At 39.5% G+C, this 26,785-nt stretch overlaps 1 protein-coding gene and 1 long non-coding RNA gene across 4 annotated transcripts in view; one reads left to right on the forward strand and one right to left on the reverse strand.

Annotated features, from left to right (window-relative positions):
• Positions 1-1,327: 1,327 nt before the first annotated feature.
• Positions 1,328-5,953, forward strand: LOC145459397 (uncharacterized). 3 transcript variants are annotated; one of them, XR_013921387.1, is made up of 4 exons: positions 1,337-1,429; positions 1,486-2,043; positions 3,249-3,409; positions 5,499-5,953. It is a non-coding gene; the product is annotated as an uncharacterized LOC145459397 (long non-coding RNA). The 3 variants fall into 3 exon arrangements; XR_013921386.1 differs by having other exon boundaries at positions 1,328-2,043; XR_013921385.1 differs by lacking the exons at positions 1,337-1,429; positions 1,486-2,043 and adding an exon at positions 2,383-2,806.
• Positions 5,954-10,726: 4,773 nt separating this feature from the next.
• The window catches only part of LOC145458308 (bifunctional 3'-5' exonuclease/ATP-dependent helicase WRN-like), a 35,318-nt gene continuing 19,259 nt past the window's right edge, over positions 10,727-26,785 (reverse strand). Inside the window, exons 13-25 of the mRNA XM_080336640.1 lie at positions 26,394-26,473; positions 24,687-24,869; positions 23,687-23,846; positions 21,111-21,270; positions 18,859-19,009; positions 17,625-17,808; positions 16,573-16,720; positions 15,217-15,398; positions 14,891-15,053; positions 14,320-14,461; positions 13,737-13,808; positions 12,498-12,648; positions 10,727-11,993 (exon numbers count right to left, since the gene is read on the reverse strand). Of these exons, the coding sequence (XP_080192766.1) occupies positions 11,895-11,993; positions 12,498-12,648; positions 13,737-13,808; positions 14,320-14,461; positions 14,891-15,053; positions 15,217-15,398; positions 16,573-16,720; positions 17,625-17,808; positions 18,859-19,009; positions 21,111-21,270; positions 23,687-23,846; positions 24,687-24,869; positions 26,394-26,473 (1,875 nt within the window). The 3' untranslated portion in view covers positions 10,727-11,894. The remainder of the gene's footprint in view (positions 11,994-12,497; positions 12,649-13,736; positions 13,809-14,319; positions 14,462-14,890; positions 15,054-15,216; positions 15,399-16,572; positions 16,721-17,624; positions 17,809-18,858; positions 19,010-21,110; positions 21,271-23,686; positions 23,847-24,686; positions 24,870-26,393; positions 26,474-26,785) is intronic.

A 26,785-nucleotide genomic window follows, 5' to 3' on the forward strand; every position in this document is an offset into this window, starting at 1 on the left:
AGGCACTCAGAGTGAGTGATAAGAAGGAGAAAGAGAGAGACCACATGTGCGCACCAAGCACGGCTCAGGAAGAAAAACACAAAAATGTTGGATAGAAAAGAGAAGAAGTAAAGTTGCGTGAAAAAGGGGGGGTCAAGTCCTCTCGCGGTCCCGTACGCTACACCAAGCCTTCCAGACACGATGAGAGCCGCGCTGAGAAGCGACTACGGCTCGCTCTGAGACCAGCCTGGACTCGAAGAGAGAAACACCCATCGCACGTAGAGTGGCCTGGTTCCTGGGGTGGTAACTCCCCACGCTACACACAGGTGTGACGCTGATAACCGTCTTGGCACACCAAAGATACTAAGCTAAATGTACGGGGTTCCAACCCAGGAATGCATTAAATGTGTAGTTATCGTGTGTAGAGAGAGAGAGAGTCTTTATTTTCATCGAACCAAAATACATAACAAACGGCAGTGATGGTGGTACAGAAAATATGCGTGCACAGTATTCGGTATTAGATAGGAATGATCGATAATGTAATGTGGTAGATTTTTGGTTTTGTGACTCACTGAAAATTATCGGTTCCCCGAAGGCTTGCAGATTAGCGTAGGGCACACCTAGGCGTTTTCGGGTACATCTAGTAGGCATTTCACGGCCCCCGGGCCAAATACGGACCGCGAAAAGTTGCTTGGAATTTTGAAATATACATTTGAATATGTACTAAAACTACGGGCTTTATAAATTGAACCGGAAACGCATTTACTTTGAAGGCTGTTTATACTGTTCCATGTTTATATTTATGCACCGTGGTTACGTAGCCCAGCAAACACCCGATCTCCCACGGACTTACGGGTACGTCCACAATTGTGCCCAGTCGTCCCACGTCCCACTTTTAGTGACTGAGGACTTGCTCAGTAGGTCACAAATTGACGTTCAATTATGTAACTCCAAGAGACCCCCAGAGGAAGTAACTTTAAGAGTGCTCCTATGCCAGTCACCAATGACCAGTCCAGTGGATGTCATAATAGTGTGATGCCTGGATGCCACCAACACAGGAGTTGATTTGGATGTCCTTACTGGGAAATCGTTTCTATGAACTCAAATGTGCATTATTCTGCAGTCAATGCTGAATAAGTTGTGTTGAATACAGTCATGATACAAATGAAATCTAGTGGAGTGAAGCCGTGAATGTTGATATGGTGTGACTTTCTCATCGCGTGGAACTTCGCAAGCCCGGCTGTCGATCATTGCGGTCGCACAGTGCTAAAGAGGCTCGATATAATGTGCGATACAGAGCCACAGTGGCTTATTTTATTGTGACATTACTGGGTCGAAAATGGCCACATCAGGGGCAAATACTCGTAATGCATGTGAAATATTCCGATATCAGAACTTGATAATCGTCATGATGGGATTGTGATGACTATTCCAATCACGGAACAACGCAGTAAGCAATCCTCTCGGCTATTTCGATAATGGAGTCGAACACGCCTGTTGCTTCAGATTCATCCAACCATAAAACCAGAAGCCTGCCTTCTTCTATTTGGCGAGCATCGCGCATGCGCCGCGCGTGTAATTCAATTTGATCACCGTATGTAGCAATGGCGGAGGGACGAATTATCACAGTAATGGTTTAGTTCATAATTGGAAACGTTAACAGCGTGGACTGTGAGATGTCTCTATCATGAGTACCGGAAGGGCAGGGAGCTTGGTATTTGAGTGCTATATTTAATAAACAGCAATAGTCTCGATCATCATGAACTGCTGATGCGATATAATGAATTCGATTATATGATTATAGTGGCACGGCTGTAATATCACCTACAGACGGAATTGATCGACCCGCTGCTAATCGGTAACTCATGCAAGCCGATAATTCTTGTAGTAGGCTACATTTGATACTACATGATAATGTATTGATCATAGAAGTCTGATTTATTGTGCTCTGTTCCATAATGTCTCACAAGCAATAACTTGCCATTTCATGTGCATCCTGTGAAAAGTTTTACAAGGATTTCCTAGGACTGCAGGACCCAATCAGCAAACCAGATGCCGCATAAAGTAATGTACCGGTATTTTATAACATATCGGTATCTACTGAATTTTGAAATGTTATGTATAGGCTTACAGAAATGTGGAATGTTCCTTTATGGAATGTGAGATTGCTGAATTTGTGGATGCATGAAGATTGTAGCATCACATTAACATCCATTTTTGTGTCCACAACAGTATATAACCATAACCATCTATAATAGTGTTAATAAAATAATTGAGGCTTTCAGTGAACATGTAAGAATTTTTGGCAATATTGGTTTATATTTAGGGTATTTTAGGAACAACATTTTAATAGTTTGTTAGCCCATCTTTAACCTCGCTCTAATCAAAGGATACTCAAACACTAAATCAATTATAAACTCTATAAACTTAACATGTTCATGGCCTGGTGCAGACGGGTTGTTGGCAATGTTACCGCAATGTTGGCACGGCCTCCGTGCATACTTTTATTGCTTGATTATAACTTTCGATATTAGTATATATACACGGAAACATTGCCTACATTGCAGCAGTATCAAAAAAGTAGGCTATGGATGGGCCCTAAGGAAGGCTGATTGCTCATGGTCATCTTGCCGTCTATAAGAAAACACAACCTTATTATCAATGGATTCTTACTATATATGGATGGGACATATCTGTGTTTGTGTATACAAAGTTACTTCATTTCTACCAGGAGACTAGATATGGAACAGGCAATGTTATGTAGTTCTAAACTTGAGAGGAAGGCGCCGCAGTGGTGCATTGTTCATGGATCAAGATGTTAAATTATGTAAGTTGAAGTTACGAACTATATATGATGATTTATGATATTTCATTAATTAGCAATTTATTACCCTGAAAAAAGTGCCATCGATGATGCGGAAATATACAATTGACAGTGGTTCGCAATCGGGCTGCTAAAACGTGCTGGGTGGAACTATAATTTTATTATAAACTGCATTGTTATAGTGGCACAGAGCGTGTAATTTCAGTAGGCTGTCTTGAAAATAGTCACATACTTGGCTCGAATCATAAGAATTGATACTCGTTCGAGATTTGAGTAACCATACCAATGTGCTCAGCCCTACTGATTAGTCATTGTAGTGAGTAGAATGTGCGAATGGTCCAGCTTGAACTTCATTGTCTTTTTTTTACAGGATATTCTAGATTCCTGGCTTGGCTTCTTGACAAATGGCTTCACTACAAACATTATAATATCTTCGATTATTTAGATCGGCAATGTCTTCAATTGATAGTGTTCAACAACGTCAAGAACACTGTACAAAGTATGTCTTGATGACTGGAACCAAAAACGTTCGGAAGAACTACTGCCACATGGAACAAGCGTTGCTGTAAAATCGGTGCTGCGTCATCCTCAGGAAAAAGTCAAAAGGTATAAAACATTGAATACACTTCATGGAAACCAGAGGCTGTGAAAGTAATCATCTTTTGAACTGAAGTAGATGTAATGTTATGGATTTATACACACCTAGAGGTAACAACTTTGAAGTTGCGTTAGATCTACTCGAAAAGGAAGTAGATAATGCACTTCTGGAAAGTATACAAATAATAAGTTTGAAAAAGTAGATTTGGTCGAGGTGTTGCGTAGGCATTCTTAGCGTTTAATCATAGTTGGTGGTCAAAATACATATTGTTTGCACCGGAGTTTAAATAGTTGCAACGCCTTGAATTTCTACTGTACAATTAGCCATTTACCAGGCTTGTAAAATTCACTTCAAAATGAAGTAAAAAGTTCTAAAAGAAGATTTTGTGCTCTATTCTATCCCAGGGGTTCTTGAACAGGGCCCGTAGACCCTTTTGTGGTACGATATGCATCGTGGAATTAGACCTATATGCTGTGGTTCTCGTGCTATGCGCAATTTTATGTGAATTGACTATCTGATTTTAATATAGGTACCATCAGAAATTGTGTTGAAAATAAATTTTGGGCTGCTAGAAATCTTATGAGTAGCATGAAATGTGCGATCGCTAAGGCTAAGAAACAATGCTATTACTATGGCTAAAGTTGTTGATATGTTCCAATAATAATCGAAGCCAACATCTAATTCTGAATTAATTTGACTTTGGTAATGACAGTAGCAACAGCCTACTTATCACGACTATATCAAAACCCGGTTTAGGCTACACCGCTCAAATGCTCTGATACCAGATCAAATTTCAGTAGATTTTAAAATACAACTGTGACACGTCAAAGGTCCACCAACTGAAATAGTATGACCCAGAGTTTGATGATGTCATGATGCATCCTATTGCATCATCTCTATAACTCATTATTTTAACAAATTATGCCCAGCACAAAAATAATTTTATTGAAATATTCAAAACTGATTTTTTTCGTGTCAAACGTGAATAATACAATAGTAAATTATATTCTCGAGATGTTTGTGGAATGCCTGTCTGCAAGCTCCCGTCAAATAAGGCCTACATGGAAATTATACATTGAATATCCCTATCTTGCTGCGTCGTCAAAAATCCGGAAATTGACCTGCGACCACATTTGAATTTGAAGCCTCTGCTCTATATGATGTGACAACATTATGAACAAGGAAAAGTTGAAATATCTATCTCGTATGCGAATTCGAAGAAAATGAATACCGGCTCTACATCATATCGAAGAATGTTTTTTAGATTTAGGATAATTCCTATTTTATTGTACTTTGAGACAATACATTTGTCATTCACACGATCGTGCGTAGCTACGTCCTACATGTGCCGTGTTCTGTGATATGACGAATCTATGTTTTTAGGCCTCGCAGTGGTACATAGAATCGGAATTCTAATTCTTGTTGAATACAATTTATGTACCCTAAAAGATCATCTGTTTCGACTTATCGTTGCTCTATTCAGATCCGTGGCAAGCCCTAGTTGTAGTAGGTGATAAGTTCCAAATAAAGGTGGTCAAAGTATTCATCGTTAGTACCGTACTAAATGATATAAATAGCGATTTACAAGACATCAAACTACTTCCAAGTGTCGACATGGTCAAAATATGGAGACTTGAGGAATGTCGTAGTTGTATGCTCTTAAACAGAGATAAGGAAAGCAATCATGTTCAGCACTCAATTAGAAATATTTGTAGCGTCAGTAGTCTAGTACAAGTAAGAGTAACGCAATGTATTTCTACTCGGGTTCAAGCACTCAAGCATCGATATACATGGCTTATCAAAACTATTTTAGGTTAAGTAGAAGTTCTGGAAAGTACTGAAGTATGTACTTGAGGTGTTTCCACAATATAATTTGATTGACGGGTTTCATACTCTGTATCACAACGTCAGAAGCTCCCGTACTCGAGTAGACATTGTAGTATCGTCATAAATTATCACTCAGCACAAGTAGAAATAGCGGATCACAATTAATGCATGAGGGAATAGAAATTGAAGCAGCTCTGACGCAAATTTCATGTGCTATGTCAACAGAGTGGCTCTACAAATGATTTGCTGACATTGTTGTATATGTTTCAGGCAAAACAAAGACCAAGAAGAAAACTGTTGTTGCAACCAAGTTTATTGCGAATACGCACTCGCGCTCTTAACATGATGCGGTGCAAATGATGCATCGTTTTATAATATGCAATGTAAATTTTACTTATGATTGCTCCATGCTTTTCCCTGTTTTAGTTGTATTAGCAGTTGTACTTTTTCAAAGTCATGTGAAACGTTTATTTCTAATTTCATGATGCACTTCAATTGAAATGTTTGTAATGGTAATATAAAATTGACTTAGAACTTGCTGTTATATGCAAAATCCCACTGACACATTTATTCGTAGTGATTTCCTGATCGATTTTTCACGTAAGCCTGAACTTTGTTTACCAGTAATAGTTCATTAGTTAATGTTGTACTTGTATTTTGCAATTGTCGTTGTATTTTGCAATTGTCGTTTTACAGTAACCCAATATAAACAGTTCGTTAGTTTATATGATGTTGAATTCCATGTAATTGCACCAGGTTAGGAGGGGAGTCCTGATATGGTAATCCTGAGGAATGGAACAGGTGGTAAATGACATATCCATAGGGAGTCACGTCACGTTCACAGCAGATCCAATGAGTCCATATGAAGTCGCTTCACGTCCATAGTAGACCAACTCAGGAAGTGTTTAGGACGCTTCTAGTAGTCGACAAATCCACTCCAGGGAAGTAACACTGGGCATCCTGCGTCTTTTCCGCAGGAAGTCAACTGGACATCGGGTGTTTGCTGGGAGCCTACGTACATCGTATCTAGATTCAAAATAAGGTCATTATATATCATGGGTTGATTAAAGTTGGAATTATGATATAAACACGCAGACAAGGCGAATTTCGGAAAACCTGCCTGTGAAACTACCAACACAAGGTTATTTCACCAAGCTACCCACCGCTCGGGAGTGACCAAGCTCCAGCTCCAGAGGTCAAAGTAGTCAAGAAAGCTACTCAAGTAGAAGTAGAAGTAGCGACGCAAAAATCTACTCGAGTACGGATAGAAGTACTTCTTTCATAAGCAACCTAAAACTACTTGAAGTAGAATTTGCTGACTTCAAATCTACTCAAGTAAGGAATTAGTTTTGAAAACGGTCATAATACGTTTGCATGGACTTTCAAAAACTGCAAATTGAGCTATGCGAAAGGTGCAGAGAGCTTCATGTACAATTCATATTGATGAATCCCATAAAAGGTATAAATTTCCGACAGCATGAGCATTAGACTGCATCAGGAGATGCAAATGATAGTTTTACTATGGAAATGAGATGCCAATCTTTTGTTTACCCGAACATCCCGTTTTAAAAAAATGCCATGGTATGTTCCCTCACGCAAATTACGGCCTTTAGTTTAGTCCAGTGGTCGGGAACCTATGGCTCTTTTTGGGTATAAGATGGACCCGGCATCGCGCGTCGCGTAATCTTGGATTGCACCACACGTCGGTTGATCAAGAGAATAGTATGACATGGAGACGCCTATATGAGAATCTAGTTTTCAAATACACATTATTGTCATCCTGATCTACGTCAAGGATATAGGCCTAACAGCCTTGGAAGTCACATTCCAATTACAGATCCAAATGACAAACAACGCTTCGCTACCCACGTACAAATTGATAAGTAGCTTTCTAGTACTGCAATTCAAATATAGGCGTGTAGTGCAACGTTTCTGTTACCACCGAATTGAGAAGTCGATCAATAGGCCTATTCATTTTTGGAATCAGTGCTAGGCCTATATAGTTATATTAGATTTGTATCAGTTATTATAAATTTCGAGCTATTTACGATTAATTGCGGTATCACATGATGATTAGTAGCCTACGAGTTTTTACAGAGAAAATATGGCGCCCACGACGAATCTCAAGTAGTGGGTTCGAATTAGTATTACAATGGCATCATAAATTTTCAATTGTGACGTAAAATTGGTGGACATGTGTTGCTCTTTGGGAGTTAAAATGGAAAATATAGGGATAACCTGGCTCTTCAGACGAAAAAGCTTCCCGATCACTGGTTTAGTCGAAGAGCAATACGGAGAAGATGTATGGATACGATGTTAGCACTTAGCACGATTCCTATATGATGATAAAAAAATGGCTTAACGTAAAAACGCCATATTGTGTAATTGTATTTTAGGAAAATAGACGGCGATGCTACACTTGCTTGTAAACGAACTGAGACTAATTAGAACTCTAAGTAATGATACAGCGAATTGAACGGAAATACCAATACTACATCAGAAAGACGGAAAATGTATTTTATGTCTTTTGTCGAGACATTTTTAATGGTTGTTCATCATCATAATCATCATGATTGGTTTATTAGCAATTTTATCAGTTCCGTACACCACAAAAATGCGATACAAGGAAAAGATAGTAAGGTGTCGAAGAGATTTGGAGTAGTCTATATGGATCAGACACCCACCTTGGCCTATGCGATGTAAAGAGGAGGCATGCACACTGAATGAAAAGTAAAGAAGATTGTATTGAAAAAAGCAAGAGAAAAAATCGGGGTTGCATGTCATGGAAGGCGAGATCGACTGGTCAGGTCGTGGTCCAGTAATCTTGAGGATGGACTAGTATTTATTTAGTAATAATTGCTTGTATTTCTACTTGCTAAAACAGATCTAACGCTTAAAAAGTCGATCAGAGCCCACTTCTCCAGATTAGAACACGCCATTGGTTGACGATATGATGGGTAAATGCTAGATTACAAAACGGAGGTTAAACGTTATGATGGGTCATATTTACTGTGATGAAATATGTCATAAGGGTGACAATGCGATGCAATGCAACCTAAATAATATTCACTTTCGTGAAAACATATTTGTAACTCTATATCTACTTGATGTGAAGCGCGACGGAAATTCTGGGTTTGACTTAAAATTTTCTTAAAATGGAAAGTAAGAACTCCGTAAAAACTGCACGAGAATTCCACAGTTTCTCTTTCTAATTAGGGGTGTCACTACTTCTACTTGACAAAATGAAAATAGCGAAAAGTAAGTAAGTAAATCACAAAATATTATGGAGTAGAAGTAGCGAATATCCTATCTACTTGAGTAAGTACCAGAAGTAGAGGAAAACTACTTGAGTACTTCGAAAAAGTAGAAGTACTTCGTTACTATGACCACCTCTGGTTATATCCCGCACATTTTGGTTTCATATTAGAAGGACGTGTCTATGGAACGCTGACTGAGTATGGGACTGCGTCGCGTTCCCTCTAGGGTCCGCAATAGAGAGTCGGCGAATACGTCGGCCTGCACTTTATTGTACGACAGAAAACATTAACGGACTAATGGTAAAACATCGGATAAAATAAAGAGCGTTGGTCGATCGTCAGATGAAAAGGCGGCGGCACTTGTCAGGTTAAAGGCCGTAGCAGTCGTCAGAGGCCGTCAGCATCGAATGAAGCCCTTCTTTAACCCTTTTAATGGGGGGGGGGGGGGGGGCTCACTGGTGACCCAAGTTCAAGTTCATCTCTCAATAGATGTCGTGGCGGGCTGCTTTTGATTTCTATGGAAGGCCAGCTATATCTTTTCTGATTTATATGATACCTAATTTCAAGGTATAAGGCATTGCAACAGTAGTGTGGTCCTAGGTTGTCCTATATACTGTTGCAAGCTCTTCAATTCACGGCACAGTTCTCTGACACGACAAGAGGATACGTTCGTCCTAGTAGCGGTTAAAATGAGTCTGGCCTCAATGCCAATCTCTATAACAATGAAAAATTCGAGGTTGATTGTGGGAGTTCCAGGGCCACGAGCGGACAGTCAGCTTTCGATTGATACCTGTTTTACCAAATTTAATGCTCGGCAAGCCGGTCAAAAATGACCGTCAAATTGCCTGTAGCCAAATGGAAATTGTGACGTGATGCAATTTCACTGAGGCGTGAGATTTGCCTGTGTCCACACCATATAGGACACTATGATGGAATAGCACTTTTCATGGCAGGCCACAGGATATTTGTGGCCGGCCACAAAAAAAAATCTGTGGCCAGTGAGTGGCCACGGGAATGCTGAGAGTCCGTCTCGTTTATGTTGCACTAAAATCGCGAGAAAGTAGCATTCAATTTTTACAAAAGTTGCATTCATAATTTTTGCTGAATCATTATGGTATTAGATACTTTGTATAAATTAAATTTAAATCAAATTTGTTGATTCGCTATTTAACGGTCTGACGAAACCGCCAAAAATTACATTTTCCCGGTACACAGCATGAAAATTACGCAATGTGGGAGTAATTTTCCCTCAAAAGCCAAACAGCATAGCGATTATCCCCTCCCCCTAGTCGAATAACACATCCCAAACCCCCTAGCTTTTCAAACGTATCCCAAGGCATTAAAACTCACTCTTGGCCCGAAAAAGTTGACCCATCATATAGCTCTTTGTTAAATCAAAGACAATAGATCCATACCAGAAATAGTTTATAGCATGTTTTTGTCGCAATATTTGATAAAAGTTGGTGTGAAAAATAGAGAAAAGTTGCACTATAAAATCCCTCGAAACAGCTTAAAAAACCATAAGAAGCTGGAAAAGAAAGTTGCAAAAACTTGGCCTAGTGTCACACGTTCTTTGATTCTGACAACAATTCGAGTCATTTCTCTTCGTCATCGAGTCGCAGATTTCCAAGGATAGTGTGAGTGATCTCAAACCTTTTTCAACGGCGTATCGGCGCACCCCTTAAAATGTTCCATAAGTGTACGCAATCAGAAAACAAAACACAACAAACTACATATTTACATTTTCAAACATCGTTTCACTGCGATTGATGAACTTGACGCTAATCCATAAGTAAGTATATTCTTGCACGAAATCTGTTCTTCATCATGCACATTGCACAGCTTGAAAACCTTGCTCACAACTACCAACTGTATGTAGAGGGAAAGAGGAAAAAACTCTCCACACATTTTACTGCTGGATACGACTTTACCATACTATACAATCCCTGCTCATCATTGTACAAAAGCAATACACTCAAGATTGCAACAGCATTAATCAAGTGTACCTTGATGCTGATGTGATCAGACTAGTTGACCTTCACAGTAGTATCGATCATTCCTATCTGATACCGAATAATGTGCATGCATATTTTCTGTACCACCAAAATTGCCGTCTGTTCCTTTATGTATTTTGGTTGGACGAAAATAAAGACTCTCTCTCTCTCAGGTAATCGCCATGCTACCTAGATTAGACGAGCTTCGAGCCGCGTCATCATATTGCTTACGTACAGCACACGTATATATCCAAATCAAAGATATAATTGCAAAGAAAACATGAAAAATGTAAATACGAATACCTGGACGTACATATTAACTGACGAAAATCAGATTGAATCAACGGCAAGGAAATGTCGCATACAGATTGTAAATGCATTAAACAAGAACCATGAAACGTTGAATGTCGGAGTGCGTCACATATACTATGCAATACAAATTTTGTGCAGTTGAAAATAGCCAATTGGTGCCGATCGACTTTGGTGATAGTAACAGGGATATCTAGAACTAGATATCCCTGGATAGTAATGCAACTGATAAGCAATGTTCCCGCTGAGCTGCGCACAGAAAATGTAAGTTGCACATACAAAATCCGAAGTGATGACTTACTCTTTTTAAGTCATTACGCACTGTTGTCCAAGGGTCTGCGCAGTGAGTAGGTGAGTGTGTGCAGCTCGTCAGAAATGAGAGGGAACATTGCTGATAAGGTTAAAGGATAAAATGCGGGCCTTCGAGAATGATTGTAGCGCTGCTCTAATTCACCAAAATCTTACTGACTCGAATTTTCATCACAGTTCTTAGGCACCTTTCTTGCGTCTGCAAGTGACAGTACCATTGCTAGTTTTATTTTTTATCTAGCAGACTTATTAATACTAATCAGTTCAATATGGTTAGTAGGTGTCGGCACAACGATTAGGATCGAGAAGTACTCCGACTATATGCTTCTTTCCACTAATAGCTACAGCTTCCATACTTTTTCTCTTCGTGGAAGCCTCTATCGAAGCGCATGTAGAGCCAATCTAACCATGTTTGTCGAAACGAATTTCTGCTAAGTCTTGATTAATTCGGAGCACCGTCAAAAAGATGCAACAAGATAGATTTTGTCGAAAAAATACTCAAGTTCTTTGTTGCTGTGTAGAACTGGAATTATTTTTATTTTTGGTGCCTAATCAAATCACCCAGGTAGTCTATTTTGTCCATCTCTGTGCATTACCAATAAGCAGAAGAGCACAAGTCGATTCTGCCAGTTTAAACCGATTAAGGCCACAAATTTCCATCCCAACTCCGAAATACATCCAAACCGCTTCATAGCTGAACAATCTTTCCTTTCCATTTCCCCTCAATGCCATTTTCGGTCAGTTTAATCTGTACAACCTATTGCAGGCAGTATATTCTACTCGTCGTTGATCAGGAATCAGAAGAGAGAAGTGTTTGTTTTCCTTTTCTTGAAAGTAAATTTGCCACCGCGACCTTGACCGCCCCATGGCGGAAGATTTCTCTTTTGATTCGAACCCTGAATGGAAATGTTGAAATTAAAGGAATGACAGACCAATTCGAGTGAAATGCCGGTAGTCGAATTTGTGAGATATTTCTCATTTAAATTCCAATTCGAATCTCTGGTTTTCCTGAAAATGCTACAGGAGAACTGTAAGGGAATCAGCTCTGATTTGATATGAAGTGAACTTTTTGTGAATTTTTTTCTATTTCTCTACAAATTCAGTAATTCTAATTCTAATACAATATGAACAAAAATATGTAGCTATACTTTTAATTCTAATCAAATTTGGTAAAACAGTGTAGCCATAATTCGAATTGTAATCAAATTCAAAAGAAAACATGCAGTTATAATTCGGAATAAAATGTGTAGTTGTAATTCAAATTCTAATCAAATTTGGAAGAAAATTAGTAGTTATAATTCAAATTCTAATCTAATTTGGAATAGCTGAAAAATTTCCAGTTGCCAAACTCCTCCTATGACACCTGCGCTTTCCATCGCATGAATATCGGGCTTATGCACCTGCGACATAGCAGTTGTTGGTGTCGGGGGTTTTTGATGTGCCGGAATTACGACAGTGTTAGGTTTGAGAAAGTGTCTCGACGATAATTCTTCTTTTCCTTTTGCGACGTTTTGCGATTGAGATAACGGCAGAAGGCCGAGCCCTGCAGGTCTATGAAAAAAGGAAAACAGCGTTTATTCAAAGGAAAAAACTCATCAAGCAAAACTAGTCCCGAGTCAGCAATCTACCAAACTAGTTAACTAACAACTATAGTTGTTCCACTTCTCGTTGCGGACTTGAAATAAAAATGTTCTGTTGCGTGATGTTCTTGCAGCCGTTGTTAGCTCAGAGCCAATGGCGCAGCCAGGGGTGGGTTTTGGGGTCGAAACGGATCCCATTTCAAACTTAAAACCCCGCCTTTCCAAAATTTCGATTTTATTTCCAATAAAACTCCACTCATTTGCAATTTAGTAACTCATAATATCAGTTATTAGTTACTAGCGTTTTAATTAGATAGTTGCTGATTTTACAAGGTCTTTCATTCTTGTTCTAGAATCAGCCAGTTTTAAAATGCCAGTAGTTGATTTTTTAATGCACAGCTAGAACGAACTAGAATTCAGGGTTGTAATCAAGGTCACAAGTCAATCTCACTTTTATAGTTTTGACTCGAGTCATTTTCAATTCACCACCGAGTCAACTCCGAGTCCAAGTCAGCGAGCAGAGGGTCGAGTCCGATTCATGGTATTATGACCCAAGTCTGAGGTCAAGTCATTGTGTTGAGTGCTCAGTTTCGAGTTAAAGTCTTCCTAACCCCCTTTTTATACCTGTTTGGTGATATCCAATGCTTCGCATTTACAATATTCAAATTGCCCACACTTTTAGACATTTCTCGTCACATTTTCAAGTACCAGTACCAATAGACGAAATCCTAATAGTGTGGGGACTTCACTATTCTTCAAAATTACAATGAAATGTCGATCTGAGCCACGAGTCTAAGTCGAGTCAATACACAGTCATTACAAGCCTGCTAGAAGTACTTGCTTTTCAGAAAACACAATTAAAACTAGAACTACAAAAAAAAACAGTAGTTTGGTAGTTTCTACCAATCAGCACACAGATGGATCACATGATGCATCACATTCGCATATATTGCAAATCGTTTGTGGACATCAAGTCCTAATGAATGTCAGTCAAAATTAGATGGAGTGAAAAAATCTTAATTATAAACACGTTGCTTGCTACAAAATATAGAAACTTACTTGTCACGAGTTTTAGTTGAAGAATTGGCCGCTTTGGAAGTCTCTTTTCTATTCGCTGTTTCGTGGGAGGCCCTGAATATATAACGGGAGAAAACATGGTTTCCAGCAAATATCAAACAAATCTGGATTGGGTTTTGGTCTCAAATTGCTGACAGCAACCATTCAAAGTTTTCTCATTATTGCAACAAGTTATGAAAATAGATATATGTTACTCACGAGGAAGGGTACAGCCATTGCTATGCTTCGGCATGAAATAAACTAGAATGGCAGCATCTGGACACTTGTAATCCATATAACAGGGTTGTAACCAAGTCACCAGGTTCCGAGTAAAAAGTCAATCTCACTTTTATCGTTTTGACTCGAGTCGAATTAATTAAAAAACATGAGATTGCTTTTTCAAATTTTACGGTCAATTCCATAAAATTGTTAAGTTGTCTAAAAAATGATTCGTCACAAATTTGGCTCGCTTCCAACCACGGGGGTAGTTCTGCAACTAACATTTGAAGAGTGTTCCACCATAAATACTATTCAAATCAAAAATTTTCCCACAAGTATGCGTGTCCATAACATCTTGTAAACCTACCGTTTACTCGTAGCGGCAGGCCTCGTGTCAGAGAACGTCGTCAGTCCGTATTTGATCATGAGAAAAGCCCGGGCAATCTTCAGCTGCACCCAGTCGATCGGCATATCCACCAGCTCTTTGATGGGATACAATCTGCTTACGTCTGTGCGACACAAATCAAAATCAATTAGGACGCTTGTGATGTCGTAACGGTTGTACGACAAGCAATGCAGGGATGACTCGACTCGAGTCAGCACGAAAATTCGAGCGATGTGACTTGAGACGTCACTGAAAAAACATAGTGACTTGACTTGAGTCATGTTCAAAATTCGAGGGACCCGACTCATTTCCATTTCCACATCATCCATACTCATAATGAGTGATACTGGAATACGCGACACGAAGCCTGATACGATTAAGAATGGAATTATGCAGGCACTCCGTTCTGCCAAGAGCCATAGTGGTGACGTCGTACTCTGTTTTCACATTGTGTTGAAATCCCTGGAAACGCGCCAAAGCTTCGGTCAAATGAAGGTGTATTGTCATGGCTTCATTACTAACAGCTTCTAATATCAAGAAGTACTCTTCTTACCGGAGTTCAAAGTTGGCTTTCTAATTGCTCTTTCCACCTGCTCGATCATTTCCTTTGTGATTTTCAGCCTTCTGAAATTGACCGGGTGACCGGCCGATATCGCGTCTGCAAGATGACTGCCCAGAGTCGAAGCTTGCAGTCCGCGTTCTTTCGCAATTTCCTCCTGACAAAGAAAGATTGGTACAACAAGTGTGATTGTTATGGACAAAATTTGTTGTGCATCATTTTTTAACCAATATTACAATTTTACCGAATAGCCAATAAAATTTTAAAAAGTTCTTTCTGAACAACCGAAATGTGTATATGTAAAGAAAAACACTCCTAACCAGCGACATTCCGCGGTCGTGAAAGAGGTTGTAGGTGATCAATTGCGAATCACCCATTTTCTTTGTAGCGAGGCCCGTCTCGTTTTTCAACTTCTCGCTGTCCTGCGATGCCAGCAGATCGTTTTCTTCTTCTGGGAAATTATTGGTGCTCGCCGCGTGTTCCTCGCAATACGATTCGATCACTACACGATAAAAAATCACACAGTCACACTCGTACAAACTACTGCATTTTCCAAACTCATTTTCAAAAACTAGTACATAGGACAGTGGTACTCAACTGGTGTGCCGCCGCACACTAGTGTGGCAATTAAATTGCTCAGGGGTGCCGCTAGCAAGCGTGGTGAACAAGGTCGGCTTGTAACAAAAATGTAGGAATCCAAATCCCTAGTGTGGCATAATCGATGGCTCTATTATTTCACCCGATCACACACTATGTAAAATGCGATGCGATCAACAGACGCAAGGATGCCGAAACAGTCATCATCCCGCTCAACCTAATGCCAGTGTTTGATCTCGATCTTTTCTTAGACTTCATCATTCTTTTCATTCTTTTCCTTGGATTGATTGGGTATTTCGTAGGGCTTATTATTGTAAAGACGCTCGTCAACATAGGAGAGGAGAATCTCAGATAAATCTTCTACGCTTTGGAACTGGCTACTGATACATCAATGGTGGTGATACGTTATTTCGCCCACATATAGTACGATACCATTAAGGACGATGATAACTGAACATAGGTTTTCACGCGGCTAATTGAGACGTGATGCTGAGGTGTGACCCAAGGTGCTTGCATTTTCTAGTCACCCCAGGAGACTGAACAGTGACATTACGCGTGAATATGGCCCTTTTCTGTTTCTTTTTTTAGTAATCGTCTTGAGAAATCATCGACAGGGATGGCACGAACTATTTTCCCTGTGAGAGGGTGCCGATAGGCCAAATAGATTGAGAACCACTGAACTGAACAAGAACTACTCACTTTTGAAAACTAGTAACTGGAACAAGAACTACTCACTTTTCAAAGCCAAATAATTAGATCTAGAACTACCGTACTCAATTTTCAAAATGACCAACCAGAACTCCAGCTAATCACTTTTCAAAATCCACAATTAGAACTACGCATAAAACCAGCAGTTCATTGGCCATCGACTAAATAGACTGGCATTTCGCGCAAGTCAGCACTAGCCATTGCGTATCAAAACTCAACTTTAATTTCACTTCATGTTTCAGTTATTTAGCACAAACAAAACTGTGCAGCTATCTTGTAATTCATATCTAATCAGGAAAAGTTGAAAATTGTCTAGTTATCTAACTGTGAGTGCTATTGCACTGGACAAACTTTCAAGATATCAATCTCACCCGCTAAAACCTCAGTGGCCATCCTGTTCGCTTTCACGACCGAGATACCATCGACGAGAAGCAACATGTCTCTGTTGTTGGGCCTCACCGTTGCGAGTTCGATCAGATCTTTGTTGTTGGCCACCAAATGAGGAGGAATGTCCAAGTCCTGAAATCATATTGTGTTTGTTTACAGGAAATTAAAATATGATAAACAGAATATGGAGTTGGTATTACACTATGTTAGAAATAGTTATAGGGGCTTATAGAGGGAAAATATATCATCTATCAGCTGTCAGCGTTATCAGTTAAGGTGCTAGTTATCGGTGGGGGTGAGTACAATGATTTGAGCACTCAAATCTGCATTGATTCTAATCATTGAGATATGACTGTCAAGTACTGAATTGACACACTCCATGCCATAAATAGTCAATTTACCAACGATAATTACTGTGTTTACACCATTTTCCACTGCGGAATGCTGTAAACCTCGATTGGTTGATCGCAGCATACAAATTCTGTAATACGAAGCTAAGCACGGTAATGGAAATGAGATATCAGTGACACATACATCCACTCACAGTATTGTCACAAAGTGTAATGATTTAGGTATAGTTGAAAAATACTGAATGATCTTGAATGTAATGTACAACCGGCATTATATTCTTTGTGTTGGCATAAAAGGTGTACATTTGAACTATCCACATTTGCCCTACAACTGCGACGTCATAACAAGCGATATTAGAATATTCGCCTCGATCACAAGCCAAATAATAGATTCAGAATTGAGTCATTCAGAAGGTACATGATTTCGCAAAGCCCTACCAACTTGTATGTATTTTCGGTGATGGGCAGTCGACAAGGAAGAAAGGTTGAATGATTTTAGCGTTCTTCTTTTAATATACAATGAATTAATAAATTTAAATAGAAATAAACCCGAATATTTTTGGCTGACACTCGTTATGGAAATTGGAATTTGGAAATTCCAAAATGGTGTGACAAACCGCATTTTCTGATGCCTGTTTTATTCTCCGCTATATTACAAACGGAACCCGTAAAACACGAGTACATACGTGTGCAATATTGTTACGTAGCGAGAGCAACAAATTATACAGCGGTCCGGTGTGCGGGTCCATATCTTGCGTCTTTTTGTTTTGCTGCGACGATGTCTTTGTGGTCTTCATGATAAACGGCCCGAGTAAAAGCTTCTCGAGTTGATCAGACGTGATGTGCTTCGACGCGACAGAAGGCAGGATTCTGAATACCATTGAAAACATCATCGATGATTCCTTACACAAAATATGGGTCATCTCACTTTTCTGAGTGTGATTTCATTTTCAAAAACTAATTTCAATGATGATGTAAGCGAATAATGTGCCGTTACACAGGAAAACTTCTTATGCAGAAAACGAAAATTTTGCTGGCAACTAGAAAATTTCCAGCATTTCCCTACTATGCTGCAATTAGAATGATAGCCACAAAGATCTCTAGCCTATAACCAATTAGATTAGAATTACTGAATTTCCAAAAACTCGAAATTGAATTGAATTCCAAATCAGTAAGAAATGCGACAAAAATCAAGTTTGGTTCATAAAATATCTGAGTTCACATCGTAAGCATGAGAACGGAAAATGTACAGCACGATACCGTTCCCCTGCACCATTTTCATGAACCAAATATGAGATTGAAAATCAGCGCATAGAAACATTTCGCAAATTTGATTAGAATTGCATTACCGGATTTTGCTCTCTACTCTAATAAGACCACCAGAATATCAAGTTCGCGACAATTGGTCAACCGACGACAAAAATAGGCATGAGGATTTTAGGGATCGAAACTCCATCCTTTTGAAATGCCGACCCTATCTCCCAAATTTCTGAGGTAATTTGGGCGATCAGTTGTTAGTTGTAGTAGTTGTGCTTTATAGCTAGTTGCGAATTTTTCAAGGTCGCACATTTCGAAAATTGAGTAGTTCTAGTTACGAATTTTGAAAATCCAGTAGTTCTTGTTCTAATTCTAGTTGTGAGTTCTGAAAAGGGACTGGTTTTATATTTAGTTGCACATGACGCTGTACAAGGCAGGTGACAAAATAGCCTTATAGGCTTTCTCTGTCTTGCACCGCCCCTTCATGCTATCCCGGATATGCTGAGTGCCAAGCAGGAAGCCACAGATGCCAGCGTTACTGGTTAGGTCTTTGGTCTGACCCCGCCGGGGATCGAACCCACAACCTACCCGATCAAGAAGCCTGACGCTACACTAGTAGTTTCAACAAGTCTGCTTAAACGGCATACATAAAAAACGACATACTGTTCGTTGTGATCCAACGCTGTCGCGGGTTGGTTGCTGTGCGACGTTCTCGGCTGTTTCTCGATCAGATCCACCGTCGGCGGCAACATCAGTTTAAGGTCGGGAGAGAAATTTCGCTTGTTCATCCATTCCATGCCCTTCATGGTGATCTCTGAACAGAGGCAGTCAGTAACTAAGTACTCCCACTTGTTTCACACTACTCAGGTAGCTTTTTGAATAATATATACACATTGAAATAAACCAAAACATTTTTGTTGGCAACTAGTCATCAACAGTCGTGTGACCAAATATGGCGACATTCGGTGACACGACTGTTGACATACAATGTTCTTGCCAATCGTCTACGACAGGGGCGGGCAACTTCTTCAGTCGGCGGGCCAGATATAGGAAAATCAAGTACTTGGCGGGACGGATTGCTAAATCGATATATTATTCGCACATTTACCCAGTTATACAAAGAAAAAAAATCGTATATAATGAATGTATTTTACCGACAGCAGTGTCACGTCAAAGTCATTTCTCGCCGATAATAAGTTGTTCAACTGTGTGGTCTATTTTATCTCGATATTGAATTCATGTGGCCCGCGGCCTCTACGAAATTTGAAAACTGACCTGCGACCCGTTTTTGAGTTGGCGACCCCTGACATAAGCGGTATCCTACAAAGCCTAGAAGTGTGCCTTGCTACAAGTCGACGGTTACGGAATCAAAAATATGAAATATCGGCCTGGTGCAAATAACCATTGTAATCGACAAACACTATGATTACCACAAACGACATTAGGGTTGAGTAGATCCCGTAAATGCCGATAATGCAAGTCTTCTCGTTTCGTCGAACTTGAGCGTAAGCTCCACTCTCGCTGCGCATGCGCATACACATACACGTATATAATAACATACAGTCACTAAAATTTGACGAAGTAGGCAAGTATTGGGGAATCTCGACAGACTGGGGCCGCTGGCCACATTATCATGCGAGACGGAAAACTGTCCGCGGGCCGGACAAAATCCTTTCGGACCCGGCCCACCCGTATGTTGCCCGCCCCTGCTGGATATGAGGCGAAAATATTCGGGTTCGTTTCAGTATCAATGTACTATTCAATTGTATGTTGAAGTTCCATATGTCCAATTATGTTTTGCATGTCACACTGTTTACTCAAATGGTTGTGATTTTAAAGATTGCTGCACTTCTAGTCGAACTGTTTTTCGGCAAGACTACTGACTTTTTCAATTTGGATTTCGAAAGGTAAAATGCAGTTTTGGGTTGAATTAGCATTACTTTTACAAGATAAATTGCCAAGAACCATGGTGGACATATCGTCACTGTGGAATTATTCTACATATTCTGACCAAATCGAACCAACAAGATAGCGCAACGGTGAAGCGTCCGGCTTCTTGATCGGTAGGTCGTGGGTTCGATCCTTGGCCGGGTCACACCAAAGACCTGATTAGTAACACTGGTATCCATGACTTCCCTGCTTGGCGCTCATGCATTACTGGGATAGCATGGAGGGGTGGTGCATGACTTTGAAAGCCGTAGAAGGCTATATCTGCACCTTCCTTGTCCAACGGCATATGCACATCATGCGCTCATGGTATGCATATGCACAGATCGTGTGTATGTCTATCATGAGTCGGTGTATATGCCGCAAAAACATCAAGGATAAAAATATACTACGTCCATTTCCTTTCCTTCAAGTAAGTTTTTGAAAAGTTTTCAGAACTCATTCCACAATATCATGGCCATGGTTAACTTTGAGATGATGCGACAAAACATTACTATGGCCAAGATATGGCCGGACAAAAATGAAGTTTTAAAAGAACTTGATTGTATCCAAATTTGAAAAATTTGCATCGGCTACTTTCATTACACTGCAACGATATTTTCGAAAATCCTGCCTACCTTTAACTACTGATAAAGGGGGTACACGAAAGGTCTCCAAGTTCATAAATTTTTCTGCAGTGAAGGTGGTCTTGATCAAAGTTCGTCAGTCAACCATACACAGTAACTCATAAGCTTACAGAGTTAACTATTTATATTGGAAGCGCAAAGCAGGGTAGTAACCAAGTCAAAAGCCAATCTATATTCCTAGATTTGACTGTCTCTGATCAAATGACTTGGTCGAGTCATGCAAAATGACTGAGTACAAGTCGAGTCATTGGATACATGGAATTGACATTGACTCATGTGGAGTCATTATAACCCTGGACCAGTGCACCCGAAGCATTGTGTCCACCCCGCAGCGATTCTCACCAATGGAAGCGCCAAAGGTCCCTTTCCTCATTTGCTTTTCCTTGAGATAGCCTCCGTTGAGCAACGCCTTTCCGAGAGCCTTCCACCATTTTTGGGTGTGATTCGAGCCCATTCCGAACTGGCCGTGGTTCAAAAATCTCGGGAACATCTTCTTGTTTTTCTGAAGCGCGCAAACAAGGACATTCACATGACAAAGTTGCCAAAAACAATAATCATGATACTAATTATTGTAGTAGAAAGATGGTTTGTTATCCCGTATCTTTTGGATTGTATAATTCAGATTGGTAGATTGGACTTGAACCTTGCAATGACCTCATGGTCCAGCCTTAGCTGTCAAGTCTATATGTAATTATCTTAATACAATTACTCAATACAAGAACTTGGAGAGTAAATAAATTCCAAATTCGTGAGAAATACAACAGAAATCAAGCTCAGTTCATATCAAATTAGCTGCCATTCACATAAGCACAAGAAATGAAAATATCTGTACAAGATCGGTTCGTTTTAGCCCGATACAGTTTGTGTACAATTTTCAAGAAAACCAAAAAGGCCAGAACTAAAATGAGAAAGCAATACCATTTCGCAAATTAGATTAGAATTTCATTACCAGCCTTTTTGCACCCATCATCGAATTGTCGTTACGCTTGACAACAATACTTCTGCTCGAGTCGGATTGTAGTCTATTATAAATGTTGGAAGCAGAGTTGGATCAATTGTAATTTGTAATTGTAATTGAATGTAATTAATTACATTTTTTAATGTAATTGTAATGTAATTGTAATTGAAGCATTTTTATTTTGTGTAATTGTAATTGTAATTTGACAAATATTTTGCTTAATTACAATTTCAATTACATTAAATTGCTATTGAGACCTGACAAGCACAACATAAAATAATTGACTTATAATGCATTCTCTTTAAATGTCGACAAGGAATTTGGTGGATCCATGGTGGATCCTTGACTGCGCCCTTGCGGGCGAAGTTTTTTTATTTTTACCGCTATGCTGGTCTCGGCTGCTATTGTATACAATATTTAGATTGCTAACCAACGGATGGATTCGCAACATGTGACTCACGATTGGATACGCCGAGAAGCGAACTGCTGAGCCGGCTAAAAGCAGCAGAATTGATTGTCCGATAGCTAACGATCCAAGCGTCGAAATTTGATATGTATGGTCCTAATCGAAAGCTAGTGTCGCACTGATTCCGCAATAAAAGTATATTTCCAGGCAATGGAACCATCCCAAAATAGTCGTGAAAGTCTGGGAATCGGCATTGTTCTGAACAATCGCTGGGCGTAATTGGTAATTGTTGTGGTCATGCTGCTGCAGCGCTCTCACTTTTCAGAACAGTCGGCCTTAAACGGCTATTTTGGAGCAGTTACATTGCCCTGACGAGATTTTATTTTGTATTTTCGGAATTAGTACATCAATAGCTTACGATAAAGACCAGATGCATCAAATTTGGACGCATGGATTGCGAGCTCTAGGACTATAAAGTTTGCTGCTTTTAGCCGGCTCTGCAGTAGGCCTACGTTTGTCGGTGCATTCATCCGTGACTCACATCTTGCGCAATGCGCATCTATCCGTGGGTTGGCAATCTACAATACGATTTCAGATCACGATGCTGCATCGTTACTTCGTCTGGCTAACTATAACCAGACCACTGGGTATTATATAACGTCTTATCTGACAAAGCACGGTTTTGTTTTTACTCCTCATCCTAATTCCTACGTTCCTCGATAAAAATAATATTATTTCTTTAATTATATACTATATACGCAAATCCAACACGTGCATATTTTATAATACTTTTTCAACGACATACTGCACCCTATCCTTAATCCTAACTCATAGGTAAATAACATTTTACATTTCCAATTACGTGAGCCATAATTACAGAGCATACAAAACACGCTTATATTGCGTCACAATGACATCTTACATAGCATACTATTTACGCACATAAACGCATTTATTACTACACAATCTGAACTAGACTTGAATTGTTGTTAAATACGACGCTACGGTTGTCAAGGAGCACGGTTGAATTTATGATTCAAATACATGTTCAACAGCAGCAATTGTAATTGTAATTGTAATGTAATTGAAGCATGCAAGGAGTAATTGTAATTGTAATTGTAATTTGATATTTTTCGCGTGGAGTAATTGTAATGTAATTGAAAAATGCATGAAAGTAATTGTAATTGTAATTGAACTGAAATAATGTAATTGATCCAACTCTGGTTGGAAGCAAACTCGGACAATAAGATAATTCTAGTTGTCTACATAGATAATTAGCGTGAAATGCCACTTAACTAATTCCAATCTAATTTGAGAAATGTTTCTAGGCTCTCATTTTAATCCTAATCTAATTCTTGGCTATCCTGAAAATTGCTACTGGAAAACTGAATCGTGCGAAACGAACCACTCTCGGTGTACACTGTACAGATGTTCGTTATTCTCGTGCTTGAGAAAATAAACTGCGGTTTGATATGAACTCAACCTGGTTCCGTTTTCAAGTTTCGTAAATTCCCTCGATCTAATTCTAATCAATTTGGAAAAACTGAAACTCACGGATCCGGCGACGAAAGAAGTCGGCATTCCGAGTCCAAATCTCTCTCCCGTGATCTTTATTGCGCTGAACAATTGCTTGGCTTCGGCGGAAAAATCTTTCTCTTCCGACTCGGTAGCAATTTCCTGACACGATTTACCGCTTTTTTTGTTCGACTCGACTCTGGAGAAGATCACGTGTAAAAGGACGACTTAGCAATAGAAATTAGTATATTTTATACAACCATAGAGACAATTGTGATGCTTGCACTAGATATTCAAACTTCATCAACCAAAAGCTGCACAATTAGTGAAAACAACGACCACATGCATTGTGAAGAAGCTCACAATGACGGCGTGCTGTTGGATAGTTTGAATTATTCTTTTAGCCGCAGTTGCATTGCGATAGTTTCTGAAGAAAATGGGACCAAAAACCTTTTCCCGACTTTTTTTGCTTCGTCTTCTTCACTGCACAGCATAGGCGCCGAACGTGGGTATGCAAGGTATGCCACGCATACCTAGATATTTTTTTAGGTATGCGGCATACCTAGAATTCGGTTTGGCATGTATCGGCATAAGTCCCGATTGTGTTATTTAGAACGAATCGCAATGCATTTCCGTTTACGACATTACCTGCTGTCGCTTATGTGAGCGAGGTAAACCGTTGCGACAAGTGCGTTGCCAATTAGCGAGATTTGTCTGTGCACAATGTAACGCGACGCGACTGGGTGATATCGAAAGCTTCGGATTCATAACATACTCATTGCCTCACACAAAACATGTCTAATCAACTAGAAAAAAGACAGTGTCCGGGCCTATTTTGAAGTATTGGTCCTGAGACGCGAGACTCGAATAAAATGCCTCCATTCACGTGGAATAACTTGAGTACAGATCGAGTCAATGCACAGATTGATTCAACTCGTGCCGAGTTATTTTCCATTTTCAAAAAAATGACTCGAGTCATGTCGAGTCAACGAAAAATTGCGACTTGAATCGAGTCATTACAACCATGCAACCCACACACCTTCTCTTGCAGTTGTCGCAGCATTTCTCAGTACCGGAGATGCTGCTACGAGCCAGTTTGTCAAAGTGAGATAGAACAGACTTGCGTCGGCAGCCAACCGTCGTCAGGTAATTCTCCATCTTCAAGATCATGGCGGCCTTGTGTTCGCGGAATTTCGGGTTTGAGATATCGCGCAGAAAAAACCTGCAGCAGAATAGGAAATTTTACGACATTTCGGAGTTTCTAAATTCCAATTTGAATTCCAATTCCAATGAACCCGAATATTTTCGGATGACACTCCTCATGGGTAATCGTCAGAAATTAGTTTAGAATTAGAAAAAGCAACAATCGTATCACAAAATAGGGAGGTGAAATTTCGAACCACCGGGGCAAACCTCAAAGTACTATTTTAAGATGGTAGGTCTACATGAGCTACTTCTACAATTTCCAACTTTCCAAATTTTGATTTATTGGAAGGCTTTAAAATCATTCAATTTTTCCCTACGTGTACTACTGTCGTTGAAGAGTGTTTATTTTAACACATCTTCCTATTCTACTCAAACCTATCATCGAAGAGTTAACTACTCAACACTCGAACTTCAGGCTACTTGCACGCATATTCTAAGACAGGGATGAGAAATTGCCTTTTTCCGGATGGCCAAATGTGAAGCAGAAAATACATTCGCGGGCTGAGATGAAAGTTTAGATGATGTTATGCGGCGAACAGTTTCATTTCTAAATTGAAAGCAGTGAATTACATTGAATAACACTGTTGCTAAGTTGATGCGTTGATGGCAGGCTGCGTCCCTAGCTCTGTATGCCTTGATAAAATGCTTCTGGCCCGGGTCCGCATCAGTCGAGTGTAAAGTCACTGCATAATTGTTCTCATCATGCCGTCTCAAATTATATTCCTTAATATATTTATATTGTCTATATTCCAAGGAACTTTGCACGGGCCTTTCATAATCGCGTCACGGGCCGCACAATGCCCAGTAAGAATGTTCAAAAATATCTGTTTCTTTCAAATTTTACTGGCTACTTGATAAAGTTGTTAGGCTACCTAAAAAGTGATGCACACCAATTTTTGATCAATTCCAACCGATAGAAGCAAAGTAATTGGAGAACACACTTTTGGATTTGAACACAATAGTATTTACGGTAGCAAATTCTTTCATTGTTTTTTAGTAAATCAACCCGCCGTAAATACTAAGATTTGAAATCATAAATTTTGAACATCAATAACTTTGCTTCTACTGGTTGGAATTGAGCAAAAATGAGTGTGCAGCGTTTTTAGGTAATGAACAATTTTATCAAGTAGCTAGTAATATTTTTTAAAAAAGGTTATTTTGGGAACAAACCTAATGCCCAGGTCTGTTCCAAGACATTTCAAAACTACTTCAAGTGGACGTAGAAAAGAAAGATATAAAAGGCAATCAAGTAAGTAGTGCTGTTGAGTGGATTTATTTCATGTGTAGTGTACATTTATTATTAACTCAGAACTTGCAAGAAGCATCACCATGACATTCACAAAATAACTACCGTGATTAAATGACACTCTTATTAAAGCAATTTTCACAAATATATACTATCAGTCTGCCGCCATGATACAATGGCTATTTTCCCCATATCTTACGCTAATTTCATTAATAAAAATGATTCAAACCAATCACTTGACAACCAATAATCGGCTGGCTTCTCGTTCATACGACAAATCTGCAAAATAGCAACCTGTTTGTATTGAAGTCACCCAACGAAAAAAACGTGTGGCATGATGAAGGTAGGCCGTCTCTGCCCGCTCGACCGATTTCCTGCAAACAATCATGGTCACATCGAGTACTTATTAAGGCTGGACACTATCATTCGACACCTTTAATCTGGACTGAGTTTCAATGATAACGCTTCAAGTCATTTGTTGAGAGATTATTTTGTCACATATTGAAATGATACGATTCTGGGCATAAAGAGTTGATTCATCAATAAGAATTATTGTTTCAATACAATTTTCGACTTCAGAAAGCTGTAAACCTTGATCGGGTGCATGGCATAATGTGACAAATGTACAATAAAGTGCAATTAAATAAGTGCGGTGGAAAAAAGCAGACAATAACCTTTAATGTGAT

This window comes from Botryllus schlosseri, chromosome 16 (genome assembly GCF_051294905.1).
Source record: "Botryllus schlosseri isolate E-star chromosome 16, Bs_hap1, whole genome shotgun sequence".
Taxonomy (NCBI): Eukaryota; Metazoa; Chordata; class Ascidiacea; order Stolidobranchia; family Styelidae; genus Botryllus; species Botryllus schlosseri.